This window comes from Drosophila albomicans, chromosome 2R (genome assembly GCF_009650485.2).
Source record: "Drosophila albomicans strain 15112-1751.03 chromosome 2R, ASM965048v2, whole genome shotgun sequence".
NCBI lineage: Eukaryota > Metazoa > Arthropoda > Insecta > Diptera > Drosophilidae > Drosophila > Drosophila albomicans.
In genome coordinates, this window is record NC_047631.2 from 29623671 (window position 1) to 29645722 (window position 22052).

The 22052-nt window shown below is 40.6% G+C and overlaps 9 protein-coding genes across 10 annotated transcripts; 6 read left to right on the forward strand and 3 right to left on the reverse strand.

Annotated features, from left to right (window-relative positions):
- Nucleotides 1–98: 98 nt before the first annotated feature.
- On the reverse strand, nt 99–6738 carry LOC117574750 (protein dispatched). The gene is made up of 7 exons (XM_034258691.2): nt 5957–6738; nt 4883–5884; nt 4731–4822; nt 3342–3881; nt 2648–3286; nt 1602–2588; nt 99–1543 (listed from the first exon to the last, which is right to left on the reverse strand). Exons 1-7 carry the CDS (start codon nt 6110–6112, stop codon nt 1342–1344), a joined length of 3618 nt encoding a protein of 1205 aa, XP_034114582.1. The 5' UTR covers nt 6113–6738; the 3' UTR covers nt 99–1341.
- On the forward strand, nt 3902–4864 carry LOC117574751 (uncharacterized). The gene has a single exon (XM_034258692.2). It carries the CDS (start codon nt 3985–3987, stop codon nt 4720–4722), a length of 738 nt encoding a protein of 245 aa, XP_034114583.1. The 5' UTR covers nt 3902–3984; the 3' UTR covers nt 4723–4864.
- A 136-nt stretch (nt 6739–6874) lies between the features above and the next one.
- LOC117573710 (vacuolar-sorting protein SNF8) lies at nt 6875–7889 on the forward strand. The gene is made up of 3 exons (XM_034257080.2): nt 6875–7444; nt 7507–7653; nt 7709–7889. The coding sequence occupies exons 1-3, from the start codon at nt 6975–6977 to the stop codon at nt 7848–7850; spliced, it is 759 nt and encodes a 252-aa protein (XP_034112971.1). The 5' UTR covers nt 6875–6974; the 3' UTR covers nt 7851–7889.
- Nucleotides 7887–9485, reverse strand: LOC117573705 (uncharacterized). The gene is made up of 5 exons (XM_034257073.2): nt 9397–9485; nt 8968–9337; nt 8404–8913; nt 8165–8349; nt 7887–8109 (listed from the first exon to the last, which is right to left on the reverse strand). The coding sequence occupies exons 1-5, from the start codon at nt 9429–9431 to the stop codon at nt 7905–7907; spliced, it is 1305 nt and encodes a 434-aa protein (XP_034112964.1). The 5' UTR covers nt 9432–9485; the 3' UTR covers nt 7887–7904.
- Nucleotides 9419–10097, forward strand: LOC117573716 (protein chibby homolog 1). Its single transcript, XM_034257085.2, has 3 exons — nt 9419–9484; nt 9654–9991; nt 10052–10097. Coding segments are annotated over exons 1-3 (366 nt in total). The 5' UTR covers nt 9419–9458; the 3' UTR covers nt 10054–10097.
- A 755-nt stretch (nt 10098–10852) lies between these two features.
- LOC117573708 (cell adhesion molecule-related/down-regulated by oncogenes) lies at nt 10853–15987 on the forward strand. 2 transcript variants are annotated; one of them, XM_034257078.2, is made up of 5 exons: nt 10853–10961; nt 12707–12908; nt 13157–13272; nt 13346–13559; nt 14443–15987. In XM_034257078.2, exons 2-5 carry the CDS (start codon nt 12809–12811, stop codon nt 15084–15086), a joined length of 1074 nt encoding a protein of 357 aa, XP_034112969.1. In that variant the 5' UTR covers nt 10853–10961; nt 12707–12808; the 3' UTR covers nt 15087–15987. The 2 variants fall into 2 exon arrangements, with proteins under 2 accessions (XP_034112969.1, XP_034112968.1); XM_034257077.2 differs by lacking the exon at nt 10853–10961 and adding an exon at nt 10997–11275.
- Nucleotides 15988–16497: 510 nt separating this feature from the next.
- Nucleotides 16498–18373, forward strand: LOC117573706 (venom acid phosphatase Acph-1). Its single transcript, XM_034257074.2, has 7 exons — nt 16498–16812; nt 16898–16993; nt 17074–17202; nt 17285–17398; nt 17470–17607; nt 17696–18100; nt 18158–18373. Exons 1-7 carry the CDS (start codon nt 16663–16665, stop codon nt 18320–18322), a joined length of 1197 nt encoding a protein of 398 aa, XP_034112965.1. The 5' UTR covers nt 16498–16662; the 3' UTR covers nt 18323–18373.
- A 413-nt stretch (nt 18374–18786) lies between these two features.
- Nucleotides 18787–19187, reverse strand: LOC117573717 (uncharacterized protein C15orf61 homolog). The gene is made up of 2 exons (XM_034257086.2): nt 19031–19187; nt 18787–18961 (listed from the first exon to the last, which is right to left on the reverse strand). Exons 1-2 carry the CDS (start codon nt 19185–19187, stop codon nt 18831–18833), a joined length of 288 nt encoding a protein of 95 aa, XP_034112977.1. The 3' UTR covers nt 18787–18830.
- Nucleotides 19188–19257: 70 nt separating this feature from the next.
- On the forward strand, nt 19258–21438 carry LOC117573703 (delta-1-pyrroline-5-carboxylate dehydrogenase, mitochondrial). The gene is made up of 3 exons (XM_034257071.2): nt 19258–19403; nt 19608–19859; nt 19917–21438. Exons 1-3 carry the CDS (start codon nt 19324–19326, stop codon nt 21394–21396), a joined length of 1812 nt encoding a protein of 603 aa, XP_034112962.1. The 5' UTR covers nt 19258–19323; the 3' UTR covers nt 21397–21438.
- Nucleotides 21439–22052: the final 614 nt, after the last annotated feature.

Below are 22052 nucleotides of genomic sequence, written 5' to 3' on the forward strand. Positions count from 1 at the left end.
AGAACATAAAGTTAATCATAATCTTCGAAATCAAATCTAAAATTGTAGAATTAATATCGTTTAAGAAAATCATTATTATATAATGTAACTTATAGTTGAAAGATTTCGTCTGTAGATTTGTTTCACAAGTAACATTTATTAAATCACTTCAACACATTTGTATTTTTTTTGTTTTAAGTTCAATGAAGGAAGTACAAGGTTTTCAGTTGTAGTTAAGTACAATACGTCATGATTTTCATTTTTGCTTGTTTTAGTTTCATTTGTTTTTCTAGCTCTTTCTTCATTTTGTCTATATAAACATAGAATAGATTTGTTTTCATCAATATTTTCAATTTGTCACCTTCTGTATCACAGTTACATGGTTATTACAAACGTGAGTGTTTTTTGTATGTGTGTTTTGTGTGTGTGTGTTTTGAACGCGTTTACAACTAGGATAGACAACACATTTAGTACATCAACGTACATTATATATAGAAGTGTATGAGTGTGTTTTGAGTGTGTGTAACTACCATATATGGTAAGTACATATATGTATGTCTGTATATAGTGTATACAATCTATAATGCCGGCGCCAACATTGTTTGCCCGAGATTTAACAGCTAATAAAAATTCAGAGTATAAATAGTTTTGATTACAATTAAGTACATACGATAATACATAATACATTAATGCTTCACTAAAAACTCTATCAACTAATAATACCGACATCATGCAGTCGTACAGATTTTCTGTTTTCTTTTTCTTTTTTTGTTTGTATGTTTTTTTTTTGTTTTTATTGGACGTACCCAGTACTCTCCGCTAATTGCTTCAGTTTACAATTTGTGAGCCCAAAAATTTTGTGGCTCGGGGCGTCAAAACGTTACAATAACTACCATAAGTAAAAAAGCGCATTGCAACTGTTTGAAGTCTTTTTGAAATAGCACACTAAAAAGAGTCATTCAATTTGCTCAAGCTTAATACATTTTGATCGATTTCTCTGTCTCTCTCTCGTTATACCTTCCCTCCCTCCCTCCTATTATTATGCCTTAACATATCTCTAACTAATCTCTCAATATTAGCAAAGTATAAAATGCGCAAACTTCTTGTTCTTGTCGCCTCTTTGAGCTTTTTGGGCTTAATGCTAACAAAGTAGTTGGTGCACCATGTATATGTGCTAAGTACTATATATGTATATATATAAATGTATGCTGGGGATCGCTTTACAGCTTTGCCCTGTATATATAAAAAATGCAAATTGTCGCAGCTCCATTGATGACGGCATCATCGCAACAAGATAGACAGACGGCTCCAATTGATATACTTACTATATATGTATATGTATGTATATATATATATATAACCCTAGTGCACAGTTTGGAATGAGTGCTCAAAGTCGACGGGCAGCGCAGGCAAAGTGTGTCCACTTTCTGTGCCCGATATTGTTTTGATTTGGCTATTCGAATTGAGGGATTCCAGTTCATGTGTCTCCGAATTTGCCATCTCAACAATAGCTGAACTTGTGGGCGTTAGCAGCTGTTCACTAGCAATAATTTGGCTGGGTTTTCTACACAGAAAAAACACAAATTAGTTGTATATTTATATAGTAATGTAAGTTTACTCACCTTTCGTAGAACTTGTTGGCCTTTGCAGTGCGACGTTTGCGCAATTTCGGCCAACCAAGCTGCATGAAACCGTACTGCGGTCCAGCGACTTTGAGCATGCTCATCAAAAAGAATGTGGCATACAGCCAACTGGTGACCATGACCACAACGAGGAAGACACCAATCTGTATATAGGGTAGTATATTTGATGCCATCATAATGCCACCGGCAAAGCCCGTGGTTGCTGCCGCCATCACCGTCGGTCCAATGATGCGAGACAGCACAAATTGTGTAGCTGCCACACGCTCTTTGGATGGCGCCAGGCGATAGTGTATGCCATAATGTAGGCTAAAGTCCACAGCCAGTCCGATGGCCGTTGAGACGGCAATGCTCTCCAATATATTCAATTGCCAACCGAGTAAAATTAGCACAGCCACAGTGTTGAATATGGTTAGGGAAACGGTAATGACAGCATATATGGAGATGATCAGATTGAGTGTGAAGCACAATAGCACCACAAGTGATGCGGCCATGGCCAAAATGATGGCAACTATTGTGTCATTGGAGAGCGTATCCTGAACACTAAAGAACATTATAGATTCATAGTCACTGATGAACCAACCGCCGCGTAATTCCTGCGGCGCAGTGCTGAGCTGCTGTTGAAACCAGCTCTCGACGCTCTCGTAAAACACTTTCATATTGCTATAGATGGTACTATAGCTTATGTTAGAATCGAACTCAATGATTAGCGCCTTAACGAGCAGTTGCATTGATGTCGACTCCATGCTTAGACTTTCGTTGCTGCTGCTCTCCAAATAGCCAAGATCGGTTCGACTGGGTGCAGCAGCAAACTTGGGACCCGCTTTGCTTTGCTGATAAAAACTCGTGTCCCATAGATTGGATATGCATTGAGGTAAACACAGCTCAAATATATGTGGTTCGTAGGGAAATTCGGCATCGCAGCAGGGCGTTAAGTTCGTGTGTTTTGAGTCCATGTCGTCAATGCATCTAAGCGAAGAAGAAAGCAGTTTAAATAGTGTCTTTAAAACATTAATCATTGAAATTACCTGCGCTCCATAAAACGTATAAAATTCTCGATAAAACAGTTGGGCAACAAGAAGGCAAAAGTCGCTTGATAAAACGGCTGCTGTCGCACGTTTTGGCAAAAGTTACGCAGCCAAATCTGTGACTCTTTGCTAGATATATTAAAATTATTGTCATAGTGTAGGTTGCCATGTGAATTGGGATTCGTATAGTCGCCATCGTCCATCGCCTCCACGCCCCAAACGAAACGCATGCTCATATTGAAATTCTCCACTGCTTGCAGGGTCTTTTCAAACCAAAACAGATGACGCAGCTTCGAATAGATCTCAAAGGGATGATGTGAGACAAACAGCTGAAAATGTGGTTTCTCCGGCAGCTGCAGTCCCGGATACCAAAACACAATTATTGCACTGCCTGTGCCCAGTATTGCAAAGATGATTAGCCATAAGAATGCATAGTTCATAATGCTGTGTGTGATGCGCTCCTCGAACAGTTCACAAAATCGATTAATTGACTTCTTGCAAGCGTTGATTAGCTTCTGTAACAGATGCTGCTGGCAGGACATGCGACTAGCAAACAGACGCTCCATAATTGAAACCGATGCCGGCAGCCAGGTAATCATCAGCAAATAGTTCGTCACCACAACAGTGCCAGCAAAAATGCTAAGAAAATAGGCATTATTAGTGACACACTAAATAAAGACAATCGAAGGCTTACCCAAAACATTTGATGGCTATGATTGAGCTGCTATATGAAGCAAAGAAAGCACCCGCTGTTGTCACCGAGGTAACAAACATCGAGGCAGCCGCATGTCGCATCGTCAGCGCCATAAGATTCTCCAATGTTTCCGTGTGCTCATTATGCTCCAAAGGTGTGGGTAGCGTTGACTGTGTGTTCAATGTGCTGCTCTTACTGAAACGTTCGGCCAGCACACATTGCCAGATCTTTAGGAACAAGAAGACATCATCGGCACCAATGCCAATGATCACCACAACGGCCAACAGATTCATGTATGGAAAGAAGCTGAACTCAAAGACCAATGTGTAGACAAAGTAAGCCAATCCCAGCGAAAAACAAATGGCTAAGCACGACATCACGGTGATAAACGCAGATCCAGTGTACAACCAGACGCAGGCGAGAACAAAAAGACCGCCAAGGGAAACCAGCCAAACATCCGTGAGCAGCAGTTCGCTAAAAAGTTCGTTCTCCAAGCCCAAATCCATGCCAATGACTTCGACGAGTTCGTTGCTCAGATCACTAGAAATATAAACATAGTAGTTACGATTAATACAAATAAATCTGAGATATTAGCACATTATAAATTTAAAATAAATTTTGTTACAAAAACTTTCAATTCAACATGGCTGATGAAAGACCTTCCTTAACACGCAGCGAACGCTTGGCCGCTGTCGATGTCAATGATCTGCTGCCCAAATGCATTGTGAAGCGCACGGTTACCAAAAAGGACTTTGTGGATCACATGCATGATGGTATCAGTCACAAGCCAAAGAAGATATTTCGCTATCAAACCGATCCTGCGCTAATCTCTGGCCATTATGCCAACAATCTCAAGGTGAATAACAATGAGATCAAGACACGCACCTGGCCATATGCCATGGATTGGCGCGAGGATTATCGTCAGTTCTTGAGGCGGACCAAGTGGTGCAACGAAGAGATTTACAAGCTCTTTTTTGAGTGTCCTCCAGTGCGCTACGATCAAGTTGAAGCTTACTTGAAGGACTTGCGTAAAACTATTTACTGGTCGGATTATTCACCTGATGAATACGTTTCGCTGATTAGTCAGAAAACTATTAAACCTAGCGACTCTGCTGACAGCAAAACGCAATCGAAGGATATTCAAACGACTTATGGCAATTATTACAATCGTCTGCAAGAATTGGGCGATAATTTTTACAAACAGAAACCAATTCCCAAGGATATGTCGTTGGACGAATTTCGTGAGAATATGCGCAAGCTGTTTCGCAAATATGATTTGAGCACGTACTTTGAGGAAGTGTGTGTGCCAGCTCTAGTTACTGCCAAGGATGGCAAGATGCCTGCAGGACCCATTGATCGTTATACATTGCGTAGATATTAGAAACTTACACGTGTTCCCATTCGTGAAATAGCGGCAGGATGCGATTAGATCGTGCAATTGGCACAAAAATCATGGCGTACTTCAAATAAACATTTGTGTCCTGCAAAGCAGTAAAGTACATTAGTAAAGCAAATTGTTAAAACTGCTTTCAGCTACTTACATTGGGTTTAATGAAGCCGTAGTCGCTGAGAAAGTTCAGCACACTGAACACAATATCCGCATGACGCGTACATTCCTCAGGTGCATAGCAACGATTTAAGGTATTGCAGTTCATGTCAATCTTCAGATCGTGATAATACTCATAGCAATTGATGAGCAGCGTTTGCAGCAGGGCAACGTCCTCTGCGTTCAGATCGAAGCACGAACTCTTATTGGCCAACAAAGTGGCATAATTGGGCAACGACCAAGGCCGACAACAGTTGGATGCCAATACTTCTTCTTCTTCCCTTCTTCTTTCACAGAATGCCTGATAGCTTTTCACCGAACTAATTTGCTCCTGTAACTGACACATGGCCAGCATGCCATTCAAATCGAACAACGAATCGGTGGCATTGGGTCCAATGCGTTGCACCACAAAATGAGCATAACGTTTGTGCGGCGAAGATTCGCAGAAAAAGCCCTCAATCGATTCCTTCGCCGCCTTGGCCTCCGGCCAACCCAAATCGTTGGGAAGCGTTGCCTGCTTCAGCATGCGCCATCTGCTGCTCTTGCTCTGCATACGCTCACGATGCTCATCCTCATCGACAAACGTTGTGTTATGTCCATATTCAATGGTCGATGCACCATTGTTGCTACTGTTGCTGTCGTTGGTGATCTCGTAGTCACGTATTTGTCCATCTAGCCATTTGTTCTCACTTGGAGTCGGTCGCTGGGTGGCCTTCAGTCGCTTGTTTAGCACCATCATTTTGTTGGCCATATCATCGTGTTGATTCTTCTTGTTGCCGTTGTTATGCTCCTTGCGTTTCTTATTGTTTTTGAGCTTGCGCCGCTGCTGTTTTTTGTGCCGTTTGTGGCTAGGATGCTGCTCATGTTGAAGCAGCCGCAGCTTCTGCAACAGATCCGATGGATTGGAGAATAAGGCGCCATTGCCATCACATTCCTGTATCAGATTATGCCAAGAGGTCAAACGTTTGCCTATCGCAGTGCCGCGCGATTCGAAGCCCTGTGGTGCGTGTGTGTAGATAGTATGAGCATGCGTAGAAATGATTTATTGTGCTGGGGACACTCTACTTACCAAGGTGGGGTCACTGAAGTCGGGCAGGTCGTTCAATATCAGTGCCACAATAATGCAGGCCACACAATAGACGGCTATGGAAATAACCACCAGATACGGTCGACGTGCCAACACATGATAATACCAATTCATCTTCTCCGAGTCGAAGCACAACATGCCGAGGCAATTGCAACACTCGTCGTCCTTCGTTCTTCGTCTTCGTTCGATTCGCAATTTCAATGCATTCAATTTGATTTCATATTTTTTTTTTGTTTTTGGTTCAGTGCACCAACAAAATTGGAGTCACAGCATTTCTTCACATAATAACCTTGATGGCTCTTATATGCATGTGTGTGTGTGTGTGTGTAATACGATGGCGGATGTCCTTTGTTGAGCACGCAGAGGGGGCGGGGGCAGTGCTATTGTTGTTGTTTATGTTATAGATACTGCTGTCTGGACCTCTTGCCTTTATGAGTTTTTTCTAATTTATTTTTCTGTCTTCTCTTAGCTCATCTGTGGTTCTCGTATACAAAATTCTCTTGATGGGAGGTCGTCAAATGAATTAACATTGTTTGTTTAAATAAACACACGCGAAATAAACCACACGCTGAGAAACAAAACTTCGAAATGAATAAAAAATTGTTAAACATCGATTTTCTATGGCAAACATCGATGTTTTTTGCAGCCAAAATAATATGTTAATTGAATATTATGAATTTTATTCATTATTTGTTTTTTATTATTTTCTTAAAAGGAGCTTTCTGTTGTATTGAACACCTGTGTCACGGTGTGACCACTAGCAAAAATTTTATGACAACCGTTTTAACGTCGATTTGATATACCAAAGTGTGGTTTTGCCTTGATATCGATAGATACCTAGGACAATGTCTTATCGATTTCTGTTTTATATTCTGCCAGGGCTACAGTTGCAATCAGCTGATGGATATAGTCATCGCCTATTGAAACAGCTGGCTTCGCTTTTATTATTTTTTCAAACAAAACAATTTTCTGAAAGATATAAATACAATTCCTTTCGAAAATGCGGCGTCGCGTGGGTTTGGGTGCCATACAGCAACAAAAGTTAGCTGCTGAGAAATACAAGGATAAGGGTGCTGATCTGCAGGAATCACAATTGGAACAAATGACCAAACAAATGGAAGTTTTTCGCAATAAATTGGAAGAGTTTGCTATGAAACACAAGGAAGACATTCGTAAAAATTCGCAATTCCGTAAGCAGTTCCAGGAGATGTGTGCGGCCATTGGCGTGGATCCCTTGGCTACTGGCAAAGGTTTTTGGAGTGTGCTCGGCATGGGAGATTTCTATTATGAGCTCAGTGTGCAGGTTGTTGAAGTCTGTTTGGCAGCCAATCACAAAACTGGCGGTCTTATGGAACTGGATGAACTCCGTCGGCGTTTAATCGCTGCGCGCGGTCAAAGTGCTGTGCATCAGGAGATTACCAAGGAGGACATATTGATGGCCGCCAAGAAACTGAGTATCTTTGGCAACGGGTGAGTTAATTCTATTAACTATTAACTTAATGATTACATTTTTCTTTTTTTCGGAAATGCAGCTTTGTCATACACAAGCTGGGCAAGGGAAAATACATGGTGCAATCAATCCCAGGCGAGCTTAGCATGGAGGAAACAAACATACTCAGCGCTGCATCTAATACAGAATTAGGCAGCGTCACGCAAACTCAGCTTATGAAGGATTTGGGGTAAGCCTGATTTGCCTTAAGCTGCGAATGTCGGTAACTTACGTTTTTCTTGCAGCTGGACTGATTATCGCGCCAAGCAGGCCTTGGACAAGGTTTTGGGCGAGGGACTCTGCTGGATTGATAAGCAATCAGATGAGCCCAGTTACTGGTTCCCCAGTTTGTTTCCCGGTCGCAATGCACAACTTACTGCCACATAGTTGAAATTAAATCGTATTTATTTAACTACTATAAAATATAAGTTTTTATGTTCACTATTTCAATATGCCAATGCCATCGCCAGCGGCGCCACTTTTGAGTAGCTCATTTTCGGCCTTCAGATCACAGTTTTCCTTGCGCACATTTTCGAACTCCGCCTCGAATCTGTTTGTCAAATCATGCAGCAGATATCTGTAGTGTGATTTAAGTTTTTTATTGGCCTGCATGTAATCCTCAAGCTGAGGATCGTAGTTCTTTTTGCTATGTAACGAAAAGTTAATATGTAACTTCTATGTAAAAGTAACATGTGGCTTACCTCGTTAAGTGATGTTCTTTCTGAGCGTATTGTTCCATTTCCGTAACACGCTTGTTGCAGGACTCGACATGCGCTGCAAGTTTCTCATTTTGCTTTAGAGTCTCTTCATACTTGAGACTAATGCGATTGTAGCGCGCTTCGATAGACTCCATCATGGACTTGTTCTCGGCAATTTGATGGTTAAGCTGCAGTTGAGTTAATGTTTAGATAATGGCTAGTAAACTGGGAAATCAACAAACCTTTTCGCGCAGTGATTGTATCATTTTATCCTTCTTCGATAGCTTCGAGCGCAGCTGATCGACTTCGTTATCCACACGCTTGGCGGCTTCGTCCATAACGTTGCCAATATTGGTGGCCAGTTGAGTAGCTTCCTCCTTGTAGGTTTCGGCTAACCTTTCCGCCTCGATCTTCTCACGCTCGGTAGCCTCGTTAATACTAAGAGCTTCTTGCACTTTGCGCATGGCCGTCTCCTCGCGTTTTGTGCTCTTCTCCAGCAAGGATTGAGTATATTTCAATGCCCTGTCAAGTTCCTTTAGCTGCTTTTGCATTGTTGCCATCTTGGCTTGGCTCTCTTCGCGATTCTCGTTGTCTTGACGTCGCTTAGTGAGTTCAGTTTGCAGTGTTTCAATCCTCTCGCCATCTCGCACTTTATGCTGATGCAACGCCTTGATGACATTTGCCTGTGTGCGTATGTCTTCCTGTTGCAAAGCCAACTTTTGCTCCAGCATTTTAATTGACTTGTCGTACATCTAAAAGTTGAATATGAATACTTTAATCACATTTATATTGATTACTTCACTCACTTGCTGCTTGTCCCCTTTGGATAATTGCTGACGATAATTCTGCAGTTTAGTCTCCAAGTTCTTGATGGTGCGCTGTGAGCATTCATTGATCTGGTTGAGGCAATGTCGATCCTTTTTGAGTGCATCAATCTGTGCCTTGGCCTGGACCAGCGCATCGTTGGATAAACGGAGCTGCTGCTGCAGCTCTTCCATGTCCGAGGCGTAAGGCATTCTGGTGTATTTGCCCAGTTGAGTGCTCAGATTGCGATTTTCATCCAGTATGGAAGAGATATGTGCTCGAAGACCACTTTGCTCCTCTCGGAAGTTCCTCAAATCTTCGTTGGTTTGTCGCACAAGTCGCTCCACACACTCGGCCACCTGCTCGGCACAACTGCAGTAAAATAATTTAATTATTTATACAGTCGAGAATGGTTGAGATACAATACGCACTTGGAGAACACATAATTATCAGCCTCCTGTGTCATAATTGTAATACGAGTTAATTTTTCGAAATGTTATATAGCATATTATTGAATTGGTTTGTATATATTTGTTTTTTATGCTGTCTGCTGTCAGTCTGTTTTTTTGACAGCTCAGTACACACAACAATTAAAGCCGGCTGTGTTGTGACACCATGTTGTCCTGGTTGTCCTGGCAACGTGTTCCTTTGTGGTCAGGTGTTTGCTATTATTTTATTCCGCTTGCAGTTGTCCATTTGTGATGCCGCTGTTCAACAAGAAATTCGAATCGAAACCGATTCCAGCGCGTGTAAATCGCTGTAATATTGGTTTTCCGGTTGTTAGCGAAGATATTGATGATTTCCGCAAGATATCCCTTAATCTGGGCAATAAAAAACTGCGTTTCGCCGATGGCATTTGGATGCATTCGGTGCGCAAAGGCGACGTCGATGATATGCTGCGTTTGAATAAAAAGTTTCGGGCATTAGAGGAGGAGAATAACATGTGTAATCTTAAGATTGAGGTGATGCTGGATTTGCTGGCCGAACATGCCACAGAACTGAATGAACTGAAGCCGAAGGAGAAGTGTAAGTAGCACTTAGTAATATATTTAAATAATAAAACTAAAAGTTGTTTACTTTTTGCAGAATTCCCAAAGAAAACGAGAAAATTCAAATAAATAAAATCTATGTATCATATGCCAAGTTTTATTGGGATTATTGTGGGGCATTCTTTTATTTTATCGCCACAATATGTGTAGATATAAAGCACCCTAATCAGTTTATATTGCTGTTTGGAAGTTATCAAGTGGCAAAGAGCTCTAAACAACAGTGCAACTACCTTGGCTGGCCATCGACGGATCGGTTTGGCTTTGTTGACTAGCCCATTGGGAATTAATTTGGATTTGTTCGCTTCGCGTTGTGCGATGGAATGAATGTGGGATGGGTGATGGGGAGGGGGAGGGGAAGCGAGTGCCGCTCGTGCTAGCTTTGGTCAAATTGTAAGCATTTGGGTTGTCGCCATTGGCAGCAATCTATAGACGCCATCAACACAACGACAACGACAGCGACACACTATGAGCTCTGCCGCTGTTCTGGCTCCCTGCTATTTATTATATGTGAGTGTAGTGCGGGGTTTTTGTGATAAGCTGCAGTTGCTGGCGATAACACCACCGTGCATAAGGCAGCCAAAATAAATATCGAGGGTGGCCGCGAACCCGGCACAACCACATTTAAATAAAGCTACCAAGCTCTCGAGTTCTCTCTCACTCTGTCTCTCAACTGTGAGAGGGTGAAATATATTTCGGGTCGATCGGAGTCTAATCTTTGACTATGTGTGCGTTGTGTGTACATAGTCGCAGTTGGTTGTTCATATCTGCTGACTATATCGACTACTGTATATTTACGCATTTATATTGATATGCGATAAGCGTAACTGCTTATAAAATACACTTATTTAGTTGTTTCCCAGCCACGAAGTGGCAACAGCAACAGCTACAGCCACAGCCGGCAAGCAGCAGCAACATCGTCAACGACGCCGCCGAGGCACCTCCGAGGGGTAACACTTGTTCGATTCGTGTATTACAGTAGTTTGTTGATAGCCACCCGGCAGAGCGGACGTACAATAAACACGATCGAGCGATCTAATACAAAACAAACTCAACACACAAAACAATACAATATACAATAGAGTATTCAATAAAAAAAGGGACCTACTTTAATAATAGCAACAGCTAAAAATAATAATAACAAAAAGAAAAAAAAAGAATTGAATTTGCATTCGCTATAATTTCATGCTATTCGGATGCGGTTTCGAATGCGCAAACAAATAAACTGCAACGTTTCAGCCTTATGTGTGGATGTTGGCATTAGGTAACCAAAGTCGTCTATATCAGCACAAAAGTGTCAATCAAAAAACAGAAATACTGACCATATCAGCAAAGTGATTATAAAAAAAAAAAACACAAAACTAAGCAACTGTCGCTCATTGAAGTCCATCGTGTGTCCATTGTGGTGACTGCGCGTAATTTTCGAAAAATAAAAAAAAAAATAGTAAAGAAAAAAAGTGTTGCTCGGCATAAACAAATTGTCAATCATGCACATAGTAAATATATATGTGTATTTTGAATGAAATGACGAGCGTCGGCTACCTAATAAATGATAGCAAATAAATCAATTGAGTGAATGCCAATCAAATGGGGGCAACATTGATAAATCAAGCCCAAAAATTGATCATGTGGAGAGCAGCTAAATAAACAGACCACAAACCCCCGACAATCTGTTGTTGTTGTTGTTGCTATCATCGATGATCATTGTATTTTTATGCGAGTTTCGTGCAGCGCAACGTTCCAGATACAACAAGCTCAACAAAAATAAAAAAAAAAACTTAAACATACACATGTTGAATATCTAAATTATCAAAAAATGCAAATGCGAAACAGCGGCAACGTCAACGACAATGGCAACAACGAGACACCTAACAAAAAAAAAAAAAGGTGAAAATTAATTGCTAAATGTCAAAATTAGCATCGGGTAATTCGCCTCTTTTATTGCGCATGATATAGTTCTGAAAATATCTGAAAATGACGACGGAATGTCAGTTAATATTTTCGTGGGTGTTGTGTAAAAATAAAACTCTTAATTTCCACAATCTTCAGTCAACCTACGATTTTTTTTTCGTTTTTGATAAATGGGCATTATCGTATCGATGATTTATTGTTCAGTTTGCTCCATATAAATGGGGTCTCTCTTTGCTATTTAATAATAATGAAAAACAAAATGCCATAATTTATGTGTGAGCCAAGGATTTATGTATACCCAAAGTGCTATTACACCTATGTACATACGTGTGTATCTGAAAGTGAACCCATACAACTGTATCTAAGTGTGTGCGTTCTTCTATTTGTATGTGGATCACCCAGCTTTAAATGGCCAAGTAAATAAACAAAAGAAAATTGTACACTCAGATAGCTAGCCAGGCAGCGCCCCAATAAAATGTGTGAAAAATGTGTGCGAAGCGGTGAAAAATGCAATGGATAAATCAATAAATAAATAACAACCTGAGCAGCGAACGTCGATCGGCGTCGAGCACTAAAAGTTTGCTATAAAATTAAATTCAAATCGATCATTTCGTGAATGGGCAAAACGGGGCGATAATTCGAATATACTATAAAATGTTACCCACTATAAACTCGGTTCTATTCTGAATTCCACATTCTCTCTATCATAATGAATTTTACGTATTGTATTTAGCTGCCAATTTCTGAAATTTAATGCGAAAGTAAAATTCATTTTTATTTGCAGAATTTAGCTAATTGAAAAACTATATTTCAAGAATTGAAATGAGCGTGGAAAATGTGCACAAACTATTAAATAAATAATTGATAATAATCACTCGCAATCATCATGAAGCAGCTGTGGCAGCCACTTTTAGTGACCATCTGGTTGTTGTTAATTGGCATTTTGAAACCAACAGAAGCATTTGCCCATTTTATTGACACCACAGGTGAGTGAAATTTCAAAACAAAAACAATTAACTTAAATTCCCACACTTTGCCAAGTTTATTTTTTCACTTCGAAATACGAAACTTAAAGTATAGTAAAAAATCAATCAATGCGATGTTTCCTAGTTTATCTATTTGTTGTTTTTCTCTTTTTTTTTTGGCAACGCAATTTGATAAGATATTTCACCTTACTTTCGTTGAATGTTTTTGATTTTTGAAATATTGTTTTCATTGATTACAATTTGAATAGAGAACACGGAGCTGATACAACAACGTGCCGGCTTCGATGTCAAGCTGCTATGCAACCTCACGGGTTTGGTGGATGAGCGCAAGCTGGCCGAGATCAAGATACAATGGTTCTTCAAGGTGGGTAATTCAATTCATTTCTAACTAGTTTTCTTAATTTTTGAAAGTAATTTATATACTTTTTCTTCAACAGCAATGCAGTGACAACAATTGCTATCAGCTGGAATCTGCTGATGATTGGACAGCTCTGCCTTGTGAGTCGAGTCTTTGTCGCTCCGAGCTTTGGCTACGCAATGTAACTGAGCGTTATTCGGGTCTCTACAAGTGCAGCATTAATCCACATGTCTTGGATGCCACTCAAGCGGTGGATGTGCAACTTGTTCGCACCTATCAGCTGGATGTTAAAAGTAAGTGATTCCTTTAATATATGTTCTGAATATCGGTGATATATTGTAGATACAATATTAAAGATACAGCCTCGGTGATATGTTGTAGATACAATATTGTAGATATCGGTGATATTTTGTAGATACAATATTGTAGATACAATATATCACCGATATTCAGAACATATATATTTTATTAGATAAGAGATTGTTCTGAAATTTATGACGTCAAGAATATAGCTTGCTTCTTAAAGTAATCGTTTAAAAATTGAATCGAATTCCTTAGAAACTATAAATTTACCTTCAAGTACGGGTTAATGAAAATGTAAATTAAAAGCAATATAATTAGGCTCATTTAAATTGAAAAAAGGCATAACAAGTGAAGTACATTTTGCATACTCGATATTAACTTGTTCTAATTGCCTTAAAAATTTTATCATATAAATCAGAAATCAGTTTAAAGCAATTAAATTAAACATGCTTTTTAAGAGAATATAAATTTTTGTTTGACAGACTTCTGCTAAATTGTAAATATTAGGAATAGTAAGGAAGTATCTTAGACAACGATACATTCATATTTGAAATTTATATTTTAAGTCATTTTAAAGTTTTCTCTCTTTAAATTTGTCCAAAAAAGTAAGAAAAGTTTACCTAGATTTCTGTGAATGAAGTATGTTAGACAACGATACTTCTTTATTTGCAATTTACGTTTTAAATAGTATTTAAAGCCTTTACCTAAAAAAAACAGTGAAAACCGATCTCTAAAGAGTCTAAGATAATTATGTTATACAATTTGAATACTTTTTTAAAATATAGACCCCAACTCCTATTTTTAGATATTTAAAGAATACCAATCGATTGATAAGCTAAATAAAACTCATCTAAAATTCTTTGCTCCTTTCAGACAGTTCCTTGGCTGCACCAGAATTCCTCGACGCCTATCCCAGCAACAAGACAGCAACCAAGGATAGTCGTGTGGTCTTTCAATGCCGCGTGCACAGCGAGGAGCACCCAACGATAAAGTGGTTTCGCAGACGCTTCCCTGGACAACCAGCAGCAGTTGAAACACCTCAACCCGCCTTGGGCACCTCCAACTTTAGCACACACATTGTGCGCTATGGAGGCAGAACCTATGAGTTACTTGCCACACCGCCCGAGAAGCTCGTCAATCCGCAGATTTATCTCAGCAAGCTGATAATAAACAGTGTGCAATTGAGGGATACGGGATTCTATGCCTGTGTGGCTATTAGCTACCGGGGACACAAGATACGTGAGGCATTTCTGGAGGTGGTGCCACCCGAAGAAGAAGTGAACTACTGGGCGGATTATGGCAGCAGTGATGAGCTGGTGCAAGAAGATGCCAGCGATCCACGGGATTTCCTGCTGCTCTTTCTCATGCCCGTGGGATTGGCGATGTTGCCACTGAGTGTCTGGGGTGGTTATATGATCTATAAACGTTGCACGAGGCGCAACGAGTGCGAACGCATGGAGCAGCAGTATTCGGATGAGGAGCTGGACACGGAACGTTATGTTCTAGGTGGAAGTTGACCCAGTTGCTTAAAAAGATTTTTTTGGGGACCAAAGACTGTACTTAACTTTAAGTTTTAAGTTTAGCAATAAATTTACCGTATAACAAGAAAATTTGTTGTGATTCCTAGCAACATATTCGTTTAGTTCAAAATTTCGTTACGTATGAAATTCAAAATTAGTTACGATCTTTCATTTCCGGCCCAGCGTTCCTCAATATAGCCACAAAAAAACAAGCAAAACAAAACAAAAAATAAAAGGAAAGAAAAAACGAGAAAAGTTGCAATCGAAAAACGCATTCAAACTGTTTGATATTCACGGATTTGTTTGTCGTTTTCCACTGGTTACCGATGATCTTTCAACTTCATCTGCAGTTTTATTTGCTGCGCCAGTGCCAGATCCGTGTCTACTTTCTGCGCCTGCGTCTCAACATTGTGAATCAGGACGAACCCATCGAGGCAATTGACAGCCAATAAGATTAACAATGTCGAGTCATAGATATCGCACCACGACCATTGAGTATTACGAGTATCTAATGCCCGATCCGGTTGAATCGATCATGTTTTTACCTTACAATGCGGCTAACAATTATTTGGTAATGCCCGAGGAGAACTGTTACCAACAAGAGCAAGAGGTCATCGGCAATGTGTGCCACATGGTTCAATGGTATCAGCGACCGACCTTCATTCAATATGAATCGGATCACAACGAATGCCATTGCCATCACTCGCTACCCAATCCCGGACACGAGCATGAGCATGAGCACGAGGATGAGCGTGAAACTGTGGAGAATGTGAGGCAATCATCACCAGCAGTGTCAAAACCCAAAAGCAAACAAAATCATGTCTATCAAGCAGAGCAAGGCTACCTGGTGGAGGAGCCGGCAAGTGAATCTTCCGAGGAGGAGGAGGCGGAGGAGGAGGGTCAAGTGAACACATCACAGACCTCAAATAAAAACGATTGAATTTTGAGTTCCTCTTGCCAGTTGTGTTAGTCTACGATTCGACAGAACCTGGAAGGCATGTTTGATGGTATATAGTATATATAGTGTCAAATCCTATATGTCTATGCATATTTTATATATATTTTGCCCAATTGTGGTATCTTGTTGCATCTTCAAATAAAAAAAACATATATTTTTTACCTTATGCATACAGGGTATTTTCCCGTTCAGCATTTACACCTTCTCAGTGCTGTGCTAAATTTCGCACTGGGGTTTCTGCTATCCGACATCCACATAATTTGATTATTAGCACATGTTTGTCGACTGTCTGTCTCTCACTTTACACTCACTCACTCTCACTCTCTGTTTGCTCTCTTCGCACACTGAAATGTTGCTCTCAGCGATTTGCCTCAAGCTGTTATTGATGGTATTTCAGTTGCCGCGTTGATTTTGCTGTCGTTAGACGTGTTATGCGAGTTTTTGTTTCTGTTTCTTATTCGCGTGAACAGCAAAAAAAAAAACAAAACAGAAAAAATCCACATGAAATAAACAACAACTATTTTGAGGCTATAAATATTTTTTGTGTAGTTCTCTAGTGCATACCATATACTACGTATATATTAATAAACTGCAGCAAATTCGAACAATTACAAGATGTCACCGTTCGACTGCAAATCGCGGCGTGGCACCAAAATATCAGTTATATTATTGGGCAGCGCATTATGTTTCGTTATGATGGCGTATTTCGTGTTTGGCGACAGCAACGACGAGCAGGGCTTGAAAAAGCTACGTATGATATCCATTGTGAGTGAACTAAATACCAAAAGTAGCATGCGCATTAAGTATTTTATTTTGTTTTGCTTGCCGTTTTGTGTGAAACGATAAACAGCTGTTTCGTCATGGTGCCAAGAACCCCAGTGGCTTCTATCCCAATGATCCACATGCGGCGCACGATTGGCCAGAGGGACTCGGAGCACTAACACCGGTAAGCATAACAGCTGATCGATTCGTTAAGTTTTAACGAAACCAAATTCCTTACGCTCTCTCTTTCTCTCTTTTTTGCAGAAAGGCAGTCTGCAGGCTTACAATCTGGGTCGAAATTTACGCATGCGTTATTATCGCCTGTTGCCTTCGAACAGCATTTACACACAGCAACAGGTGCATGTCCTGAGCTCGGCTGCGGAACGCTGTGTGGTGCGTCAAAAATGAAAACACAATGATTGTGCGGTGATAAGAAGAAACTTGATGTCTTATCAGTTTGGTAGTTATCTTTTAGATGAGCGCCCAGAGCGTTTTGGCTGGCCTAATGCCACCGCTGGATAACAACAATGTGCTGCCCATACCCTGGCAACCCGTGGCCATAAACACCCTCGCCCGCAACGATGACACGGTAAATTATCCCCCATCATTACAATTACCATATAGAAGACTGTACTATAATTAATGATTGCTTAATTGTAGTTGTTGGCCCAAAAGAAGACGTGCGTTAAGTATGAGAATATTCTACAAAAGCTGTACAAATCTCCGTCAGCTGAGCTGCTGAAACTGAACGAGGACAACAAGGCGCTCTACAAGCGACTGACCAAGAATACGGGCAAGGTGAGCAGTATATGTAGTACATTTTTATACCAAATGTACTTTGTTTTCCCATTTATTATATTTATCCGGTATATTTGATCTATTTTAGAACATTTCCAATGTGCTGGATGTGGAGCTGCTTTATACCACACTAAAGACCGAAGAGGAAGCAAATTTGGCACTACCCGATTGGACTGAGAATATATATCCCGAGGAAATGAGACCCTTAGTGGAACGCAGCTATGCTTTATTTACGGAAACACATCTAATGAAGCGTATTAAAGGCGGAGCTTTTCTCACTGAGATTCTAAAGAAAATGCAAAACAAACGCCGCAAGAATTTAAATCCAGATCGCAAAATCTTTCTATATGCTGGACATGATGTGACGCTTGTCAATGTTATGAACTCACTGGGCATTATTGATCAGACCGCAACGCTGCCCGAATACGCAGCTGCTTTGGTCTTTGAACTGCATAATAGCAAATCATTTAGCGACGGAGATTTCGAAGTTAAGGTAAGGCAATTATTATCTGTCTAAATCGAATTCAATATTAACGAACTTTTCCTTTAGTTGGTTTATTACTTTAATAGTGAGGACAAGTTCCCCAAGGAGTTGAGCATACCCAACTGTGATGCACCCTGCTCGCTATCACAATTTGCCCAAACATTCAACACTTTGCTGTTGGACAACTATGATGAAGCCTGCGAGAATCCTACAACAGATTGCAAGAATTAGGATTTTTAAGATGTTCTAGGAACCGAAAATAATAATTTTGTTTTACCATAATCTTTCGTTATGGGAGATTAATTAAAAAAACGATTTTAAACCTTTATATGTACGTTTTCTTCAACGATATAAATTTATTTTGGGTAATTCTCATAAATTAAGTTTAAAACTCAATTCAGTAATCTTGAATGAAACTCAAAATATAATGAAAAAACTCATGTAATCATTACTCTAACATTTCTTTGGTTTTAAAATTGATTAAACGCCCAAAAATATATGATTATCGTTGAAGAAATAACATATAAAATCATATATATAACTCGTAGGTCCTTGGATGTAGCAGTTGCTGAGCATAATGAATGCTGATGCTGTAGCTACTAATGTAATGTTATGCTGTTATGTATTTGTTGTTAAACAATAAACAAATTCTACAATGTACATTTTAGAATCAGAACAAATATTTTGCTCCCAAGCACCAGACTTCAGAACATAGTATTTGTAAAAAATTCCAAAAAATTCAAAATCTAGACCCCTTATCCTCCGCATAAAGAAAGTAGATTGGCACCTCCACTTTTTCACTGACCCGAACGATTTCTGTATGGCTAATTAGACGGATTGCAGCGAGTCCATAGAAGAGCATTGGTAATCCTGTGACATGAATATTGGCGATTGATACATACGCTTATAAATAAATAAATTTGTATCCCCTTGACTTACCCAGGTTGATCACCTTCAGGAAACGAAAGAATTTGTCTTCCAGTGAGAGATCCTGAACTTCACGTTTGCTGCAGTGATATTTCATATACGGATAGCAGGCCGTGCGCAATATATGATAGTTTGTGCCCGTGTCCAGTGTCCAATTGAAGTGTGACATGCCACGCTGATCATTCTGCACATCCTTGAACTAAATTCAAAATTTCTTGTTAAGCACATTTTGGGGGTCTGTTTTTGGTTCGTTGTTTTTTTTTATACTTTTTTATTTGCTTGCATTTTACGCACCTTAACGAAGTATGAAGTCCAAAATGGCTCTTGGCACTGTTTCAAATAGGCTGTCAGCACTTCAGAGGCTCGTGGTTTCAGCAAAACGCGCGTAAGTTGCATTTTTATTTTAAACAAAACGCAACAGTTTCTTTTTGTATTGCATAAACAAAACAAGCGCTGCCGGTGCAATTTGTTAAACTAAACAGCTGAAAGAGTGAATTAATCGATATCGATAAATTCAATCTTCAATGTTCGCGTTGCCAACTGTTGCAAAGTGGCGGGCACTTTTATATTTTAAATTTCAATGTTTCAGCTTGCCGTCGCTGGGACGCCAACATTCGCACTATGCAATCGAAAAGGAATATTTTGATATGATGCCCGTTTATAATGAAAAGCTCTTGGATTATAAATCTGGTTCAGAGGAACGCAAACAAGTAAAGCTGGCGCTGGCTCAAATTCTTAATCGCATTGAGCCGGTACCCATAGTAATAGACGATGTGGAAATGTATCAAGAGTGCGACAAGGTACAAATACTGCCCTACAATAGAGATCACTACATAGCACGGTAAACGAGCATGCCATTAGTAAATTTGATTTATTTTAAATGAATACAATATTGCAGCTATAGCTATGCAAGTGCTGCCACAATCGAAGATGCCATTGATTTGGCTGCCCATGCACAAATTGAATGGAACAAAGTGAAGCTGAGCAAACGCATCGCCATTTGGGAAAAGGCAGCGGATTTAATCGCTGGCAAGTATCGATTCAAGATTGTGGCTGCCATAATGTTGGGTCAGGGCAAAACATTAATGCAGGCGGACATGGACGTCGCCGAACTTGTTGATGTGCTGCGCATTAATCCGATTTATCTGCGCGACTTGGCCAACTATGAGCCCGCTAATCTTAATCCGGATGTGTGTCGCAATCAAATGGTCTTGCGTGGCCTCAACGGTTTTGTGGCCGCCATCACGCCCTTTAACTACACCAGCATTGCAGCCAATTTGGCCTACACTCCAGCTCTGATGGGCAACGCAGTGCTGTGGAAGCCATCGGATTCAGCACTGCTGTCCAACTGGTATGTGTTCCAGGCAATGCGTGAGGCAGGTGTGTCCGATGGCGTGGTGAACTTTGTACCTGCCAGGCCAACAACATTCTCCAAAGTGGTGACGCGCAGTTCCAAGCTGGCGGGGATTCACTTCACGGGCACATCGAGTGTGCTGAAGATACTGTGGCGCATGGTGGCCGATAAGATTGACATCTATGATCATTATCCTCGGCTCGCCTGCGAATGTGGTGGCAAAAACTTTCATTTTGTTCACACCTCCGCCGATCCCAATGACGTCATCGCATGCACCATTCGAGCAGCCTTTGAGTATGCTGGACAAAAGTGCTCCTCCTGCTCCATGTTGTATGTGCCCAAGTCGATGTGGGAGTCGCGCATTAAGCAGCCACTGCTCCACATCACACAACAGCTGTTTGTAAGCGAAGCAACCTATTGTGATTGCTTCTTTTCGGCTGTGATCAATCAGGCGGCCTTCGATCGCATCTTCACCTACCTCAGGTACATACACAACGATCCCAAGTGTGAACTGCTCATCGGAGGCAAGGGCAGCAAGACCAAAGGCTATTACATAGATCCCACAATAGTGCAGGTGCATGACCTGGACAATTTCCTCTGCAAGGATGAGCTAATGGCGCCCATACTCTGTGTGTATGTCTACGAGGACAACCAAGTGGAACAGACCATGGAGAAGGTGGCGCAGATCAATCATGGTCTCACTGCTTCGGTATTTGCCACAGACAGCAAGTTCATCAAGCAGGCCTGCGATGCCTTCAGATGCAATGTGGGCACCTTGAACATCAACGACAAGTGCACCGGCTCCAAGGTGGGTCAGCAGCCATTTGGCGGCGGCGCCATCTCTGGAACCAATGAGAAGATGGGCAGTCCTCAGTATTTGTTGCGCTGGACATCGCCGCAAATTTTGAAGGAATCCCTCGTGCCGCATACGAATATTTACTATCCCTACATGGAGTTAGGCTCGAATGAGTTGAAGAGAGCCACGCTCGAGTCACGAGAGACATCTACGAAAGTTGAGCATTAAATTCTTTATAATAACTTATGTGGCTTCAAAATTAAAAGTGTTTAAAGTATATTAGTTAGTCTTAATTTCGTGAGTTAATAACCTTAGGGGAGAAGGATATAATAGAAGTACAAATTGAAGAGGTTTTTAATGTCTACGTATACTAGATATTCTGCTGTTTATTCTTCGGGTTGTCCGTTCATTTATTTGAGCATCTACAACTCAAAAAGAGATCTTTTGGTGACTTGGTGACAATTGTTCTTGATAATATAAGCCTATTAAAAGTTATTCAGTTCTTAGTTTTTAGATATCGGGACCTGAATATAGTACTGAAATATTTGTTAAATATTTGTCGGAGTCTGTTCTACCGAAGTCTGTTTATTCATTATCGCGAAGCGAGTTTCGATGCTCTCACAGGCGATTCTACGAGCACACTGCCCGCTCGATCCTTTTACTGTCTACGCCATAGCCATCGAACCACACTCGGCGACAGCGTCTCGACGCTGTCGCCCCGCAATAACTGTACTTGGCAAAGCGACAAAATGCGGACAACCGACAAAGCGCAAATGAAGAATGATGCAATCTAACATGCACACTCTTAATTACGCATTGACAATGTGCCGAAACGCACAAGCAACTACGCATTGCCAAAATGCCAAAGTGCACCTACAACTACG

Excerpts from the sequence above, each read along its gene's own strand:
- LOC117574751 (XM_034258692.2), top strand. The coding sequence starts at position 3,985 with ATGGCTGATGAAAGACCTTCCTTAACACGCAGCGAACGCTTGGCCGCT.
- LOC117574750 (XM_034258691.2), bottom strand. The coding sequence starts at position 6,112 with ATGTTGTGCTTCGACTCGGAGAAGATGAATTGGTATTATCATGTGTTG. Across the intron at positions 3,882-4,730 it reads TTTCACGAATGGGAACACGT|TGATCTGAGCAACGAACTCG; the intron begins GTAAGTTTCTAA and ends TTATATTTCTAG. Across the intron at positions 2,589-2,647 it reads ATACGTTTTATGGAGCGCAG|ATGCATTGACGACATGGACT; the intron begins GTAATTTCAATG and ends TTCTTCGCTTAG.
- LOC117573710 (XM_034257080.2), top strand. The coding sequence starts at position 6,975 with ATGCGGCGTCGCGTGGGTTTGGGTGCCATACAGCAACAAAAGTTAGCT. Across the intron at positions 7,445-7,506 it reads CTGAGTATCTTTGGCAACGG|CTTTGTCATACACAAGCTGG; the intron begins GTGAGTTAATTC and ends TCGGAAATGCAG. Across the intron at positions 7,654-7,708 it reads CAGCTTATGAAGGATTTGGG|CTGGACTGATTATCGCGCCA; the intron begins GTAAGCCTGATT and ends TTTTTCTTGCAG.
- LOC117573705 (XM_034257073.2), bottom strand. The coding sequence starts at position 9,431 with ATGACACAGGAGGCTGATAATTATGTGTTCTCCAA. Across the intron at positions 9,338-9,396 it reads GATAATTATGTGTTCTCCAA|TTGTGCCGAGCAGGTGGCCG; the intron begins GTGCGTATTGTA and ends ATTTTACTGCAG. Across the intron at positions 8,914-8,967 it reads CCAAAGGGGACAAGCAGCAA|ATGTACGACAAGTCAATTAA; the intron begins GTGAGTGAAGTA and ends TTCAACTTTTAG.
- LOC117573716 (XM_034257085.2), top strand. The coding sequence starts at position 9,459 with ATGTTATATAGCATATTATTGAATTG. Across the intron at positions 9,485-9,653 it reads TATAGCATATTATTGAATTG|TTGTCCATTTGTGATGCCGC; the intron begins GTTTGTATATAT and ends TTCCGCTTGCAG.
- LOC117573708 (XM_034257078.2), top strand. The coding sequence starts at position 12,809 with ATGAAGCAGCTGTGGCAGCCACTTTTAGTGACCATCTGGTTGTTGTTA. Across the intron at positions 12,909-13,156 it reads CCATTTTATTGACACCACAG|AGAACACGGAGCTGATACAA; the intron begins GTGAGTGAAATT and ends CAATTTGAATAG. Across the intron at positions 13,560-14,442 it reads CTATCAGCTGGATGTTAAAA|ACAGTTCCTTGGCTGCACCA; the intron begins GTAAGTGATTCC and ends TGCTCCTTTCAG.
- LOC117573706 (XM_034257074.2), top strand. The coding sequence starts at position 16,663 with ATGTCACCGTTCGACTGCAAATCGCGGCGTGGCACCAAAATATCAGTT. Across the intron at positions 16,813-16,897 it reads AGCTACGTATGATATCCATT|CTGTTTCGTCATGGTGCCAA; the intron begins GTGAGTGAACTA and ends AACGATAAACAG. Across the intron at positions 17,608-17,695 it reads TGACCAAGAATACGGGCAAG|AACATTTCCAATGTGCTGGA; the intron begins GTGAGCAGTATA and ends GATCTATTTTAG.
- LOC117573717 (XM_034257086.2), bottom strand. The coding sequence starts at position 19,187 with ATGTCACACTTCAATTGGACACTGGACACGGGCACAAACTATCATATA. Across the intron at positions 18,962-19,030 it reads CCTGAAGGTGATCAACCTGG|GATTACCAATGCTCTTCTAT; the intron begins GTAAGTCAAGGG and ends TTCATGTCACAG.
- LOC117573703 (XM_034257071.2), top strand. The coding sequence starts at position 19,324 with ATGAAGTCCAAAATGGCTCTTGGCACTGTTTCAAATAGGCTGTCAGCA. Across the intron at positions 19,404-19,607 it reads GTGGTTTCAGCAAAACGCGC|CTTGCCGTCGCTGGGACGCC; the intron begins GTAAGTTGCATT and ends TCAATGTTTCAG. Across the intron at positions 19,860-19,916 it reads AGAGATCACTACATAGCACG|CTATAGCTATGCAAGTGCTG; the intron begins GTAAACGAGCAT and ends ACAATATTGCAG.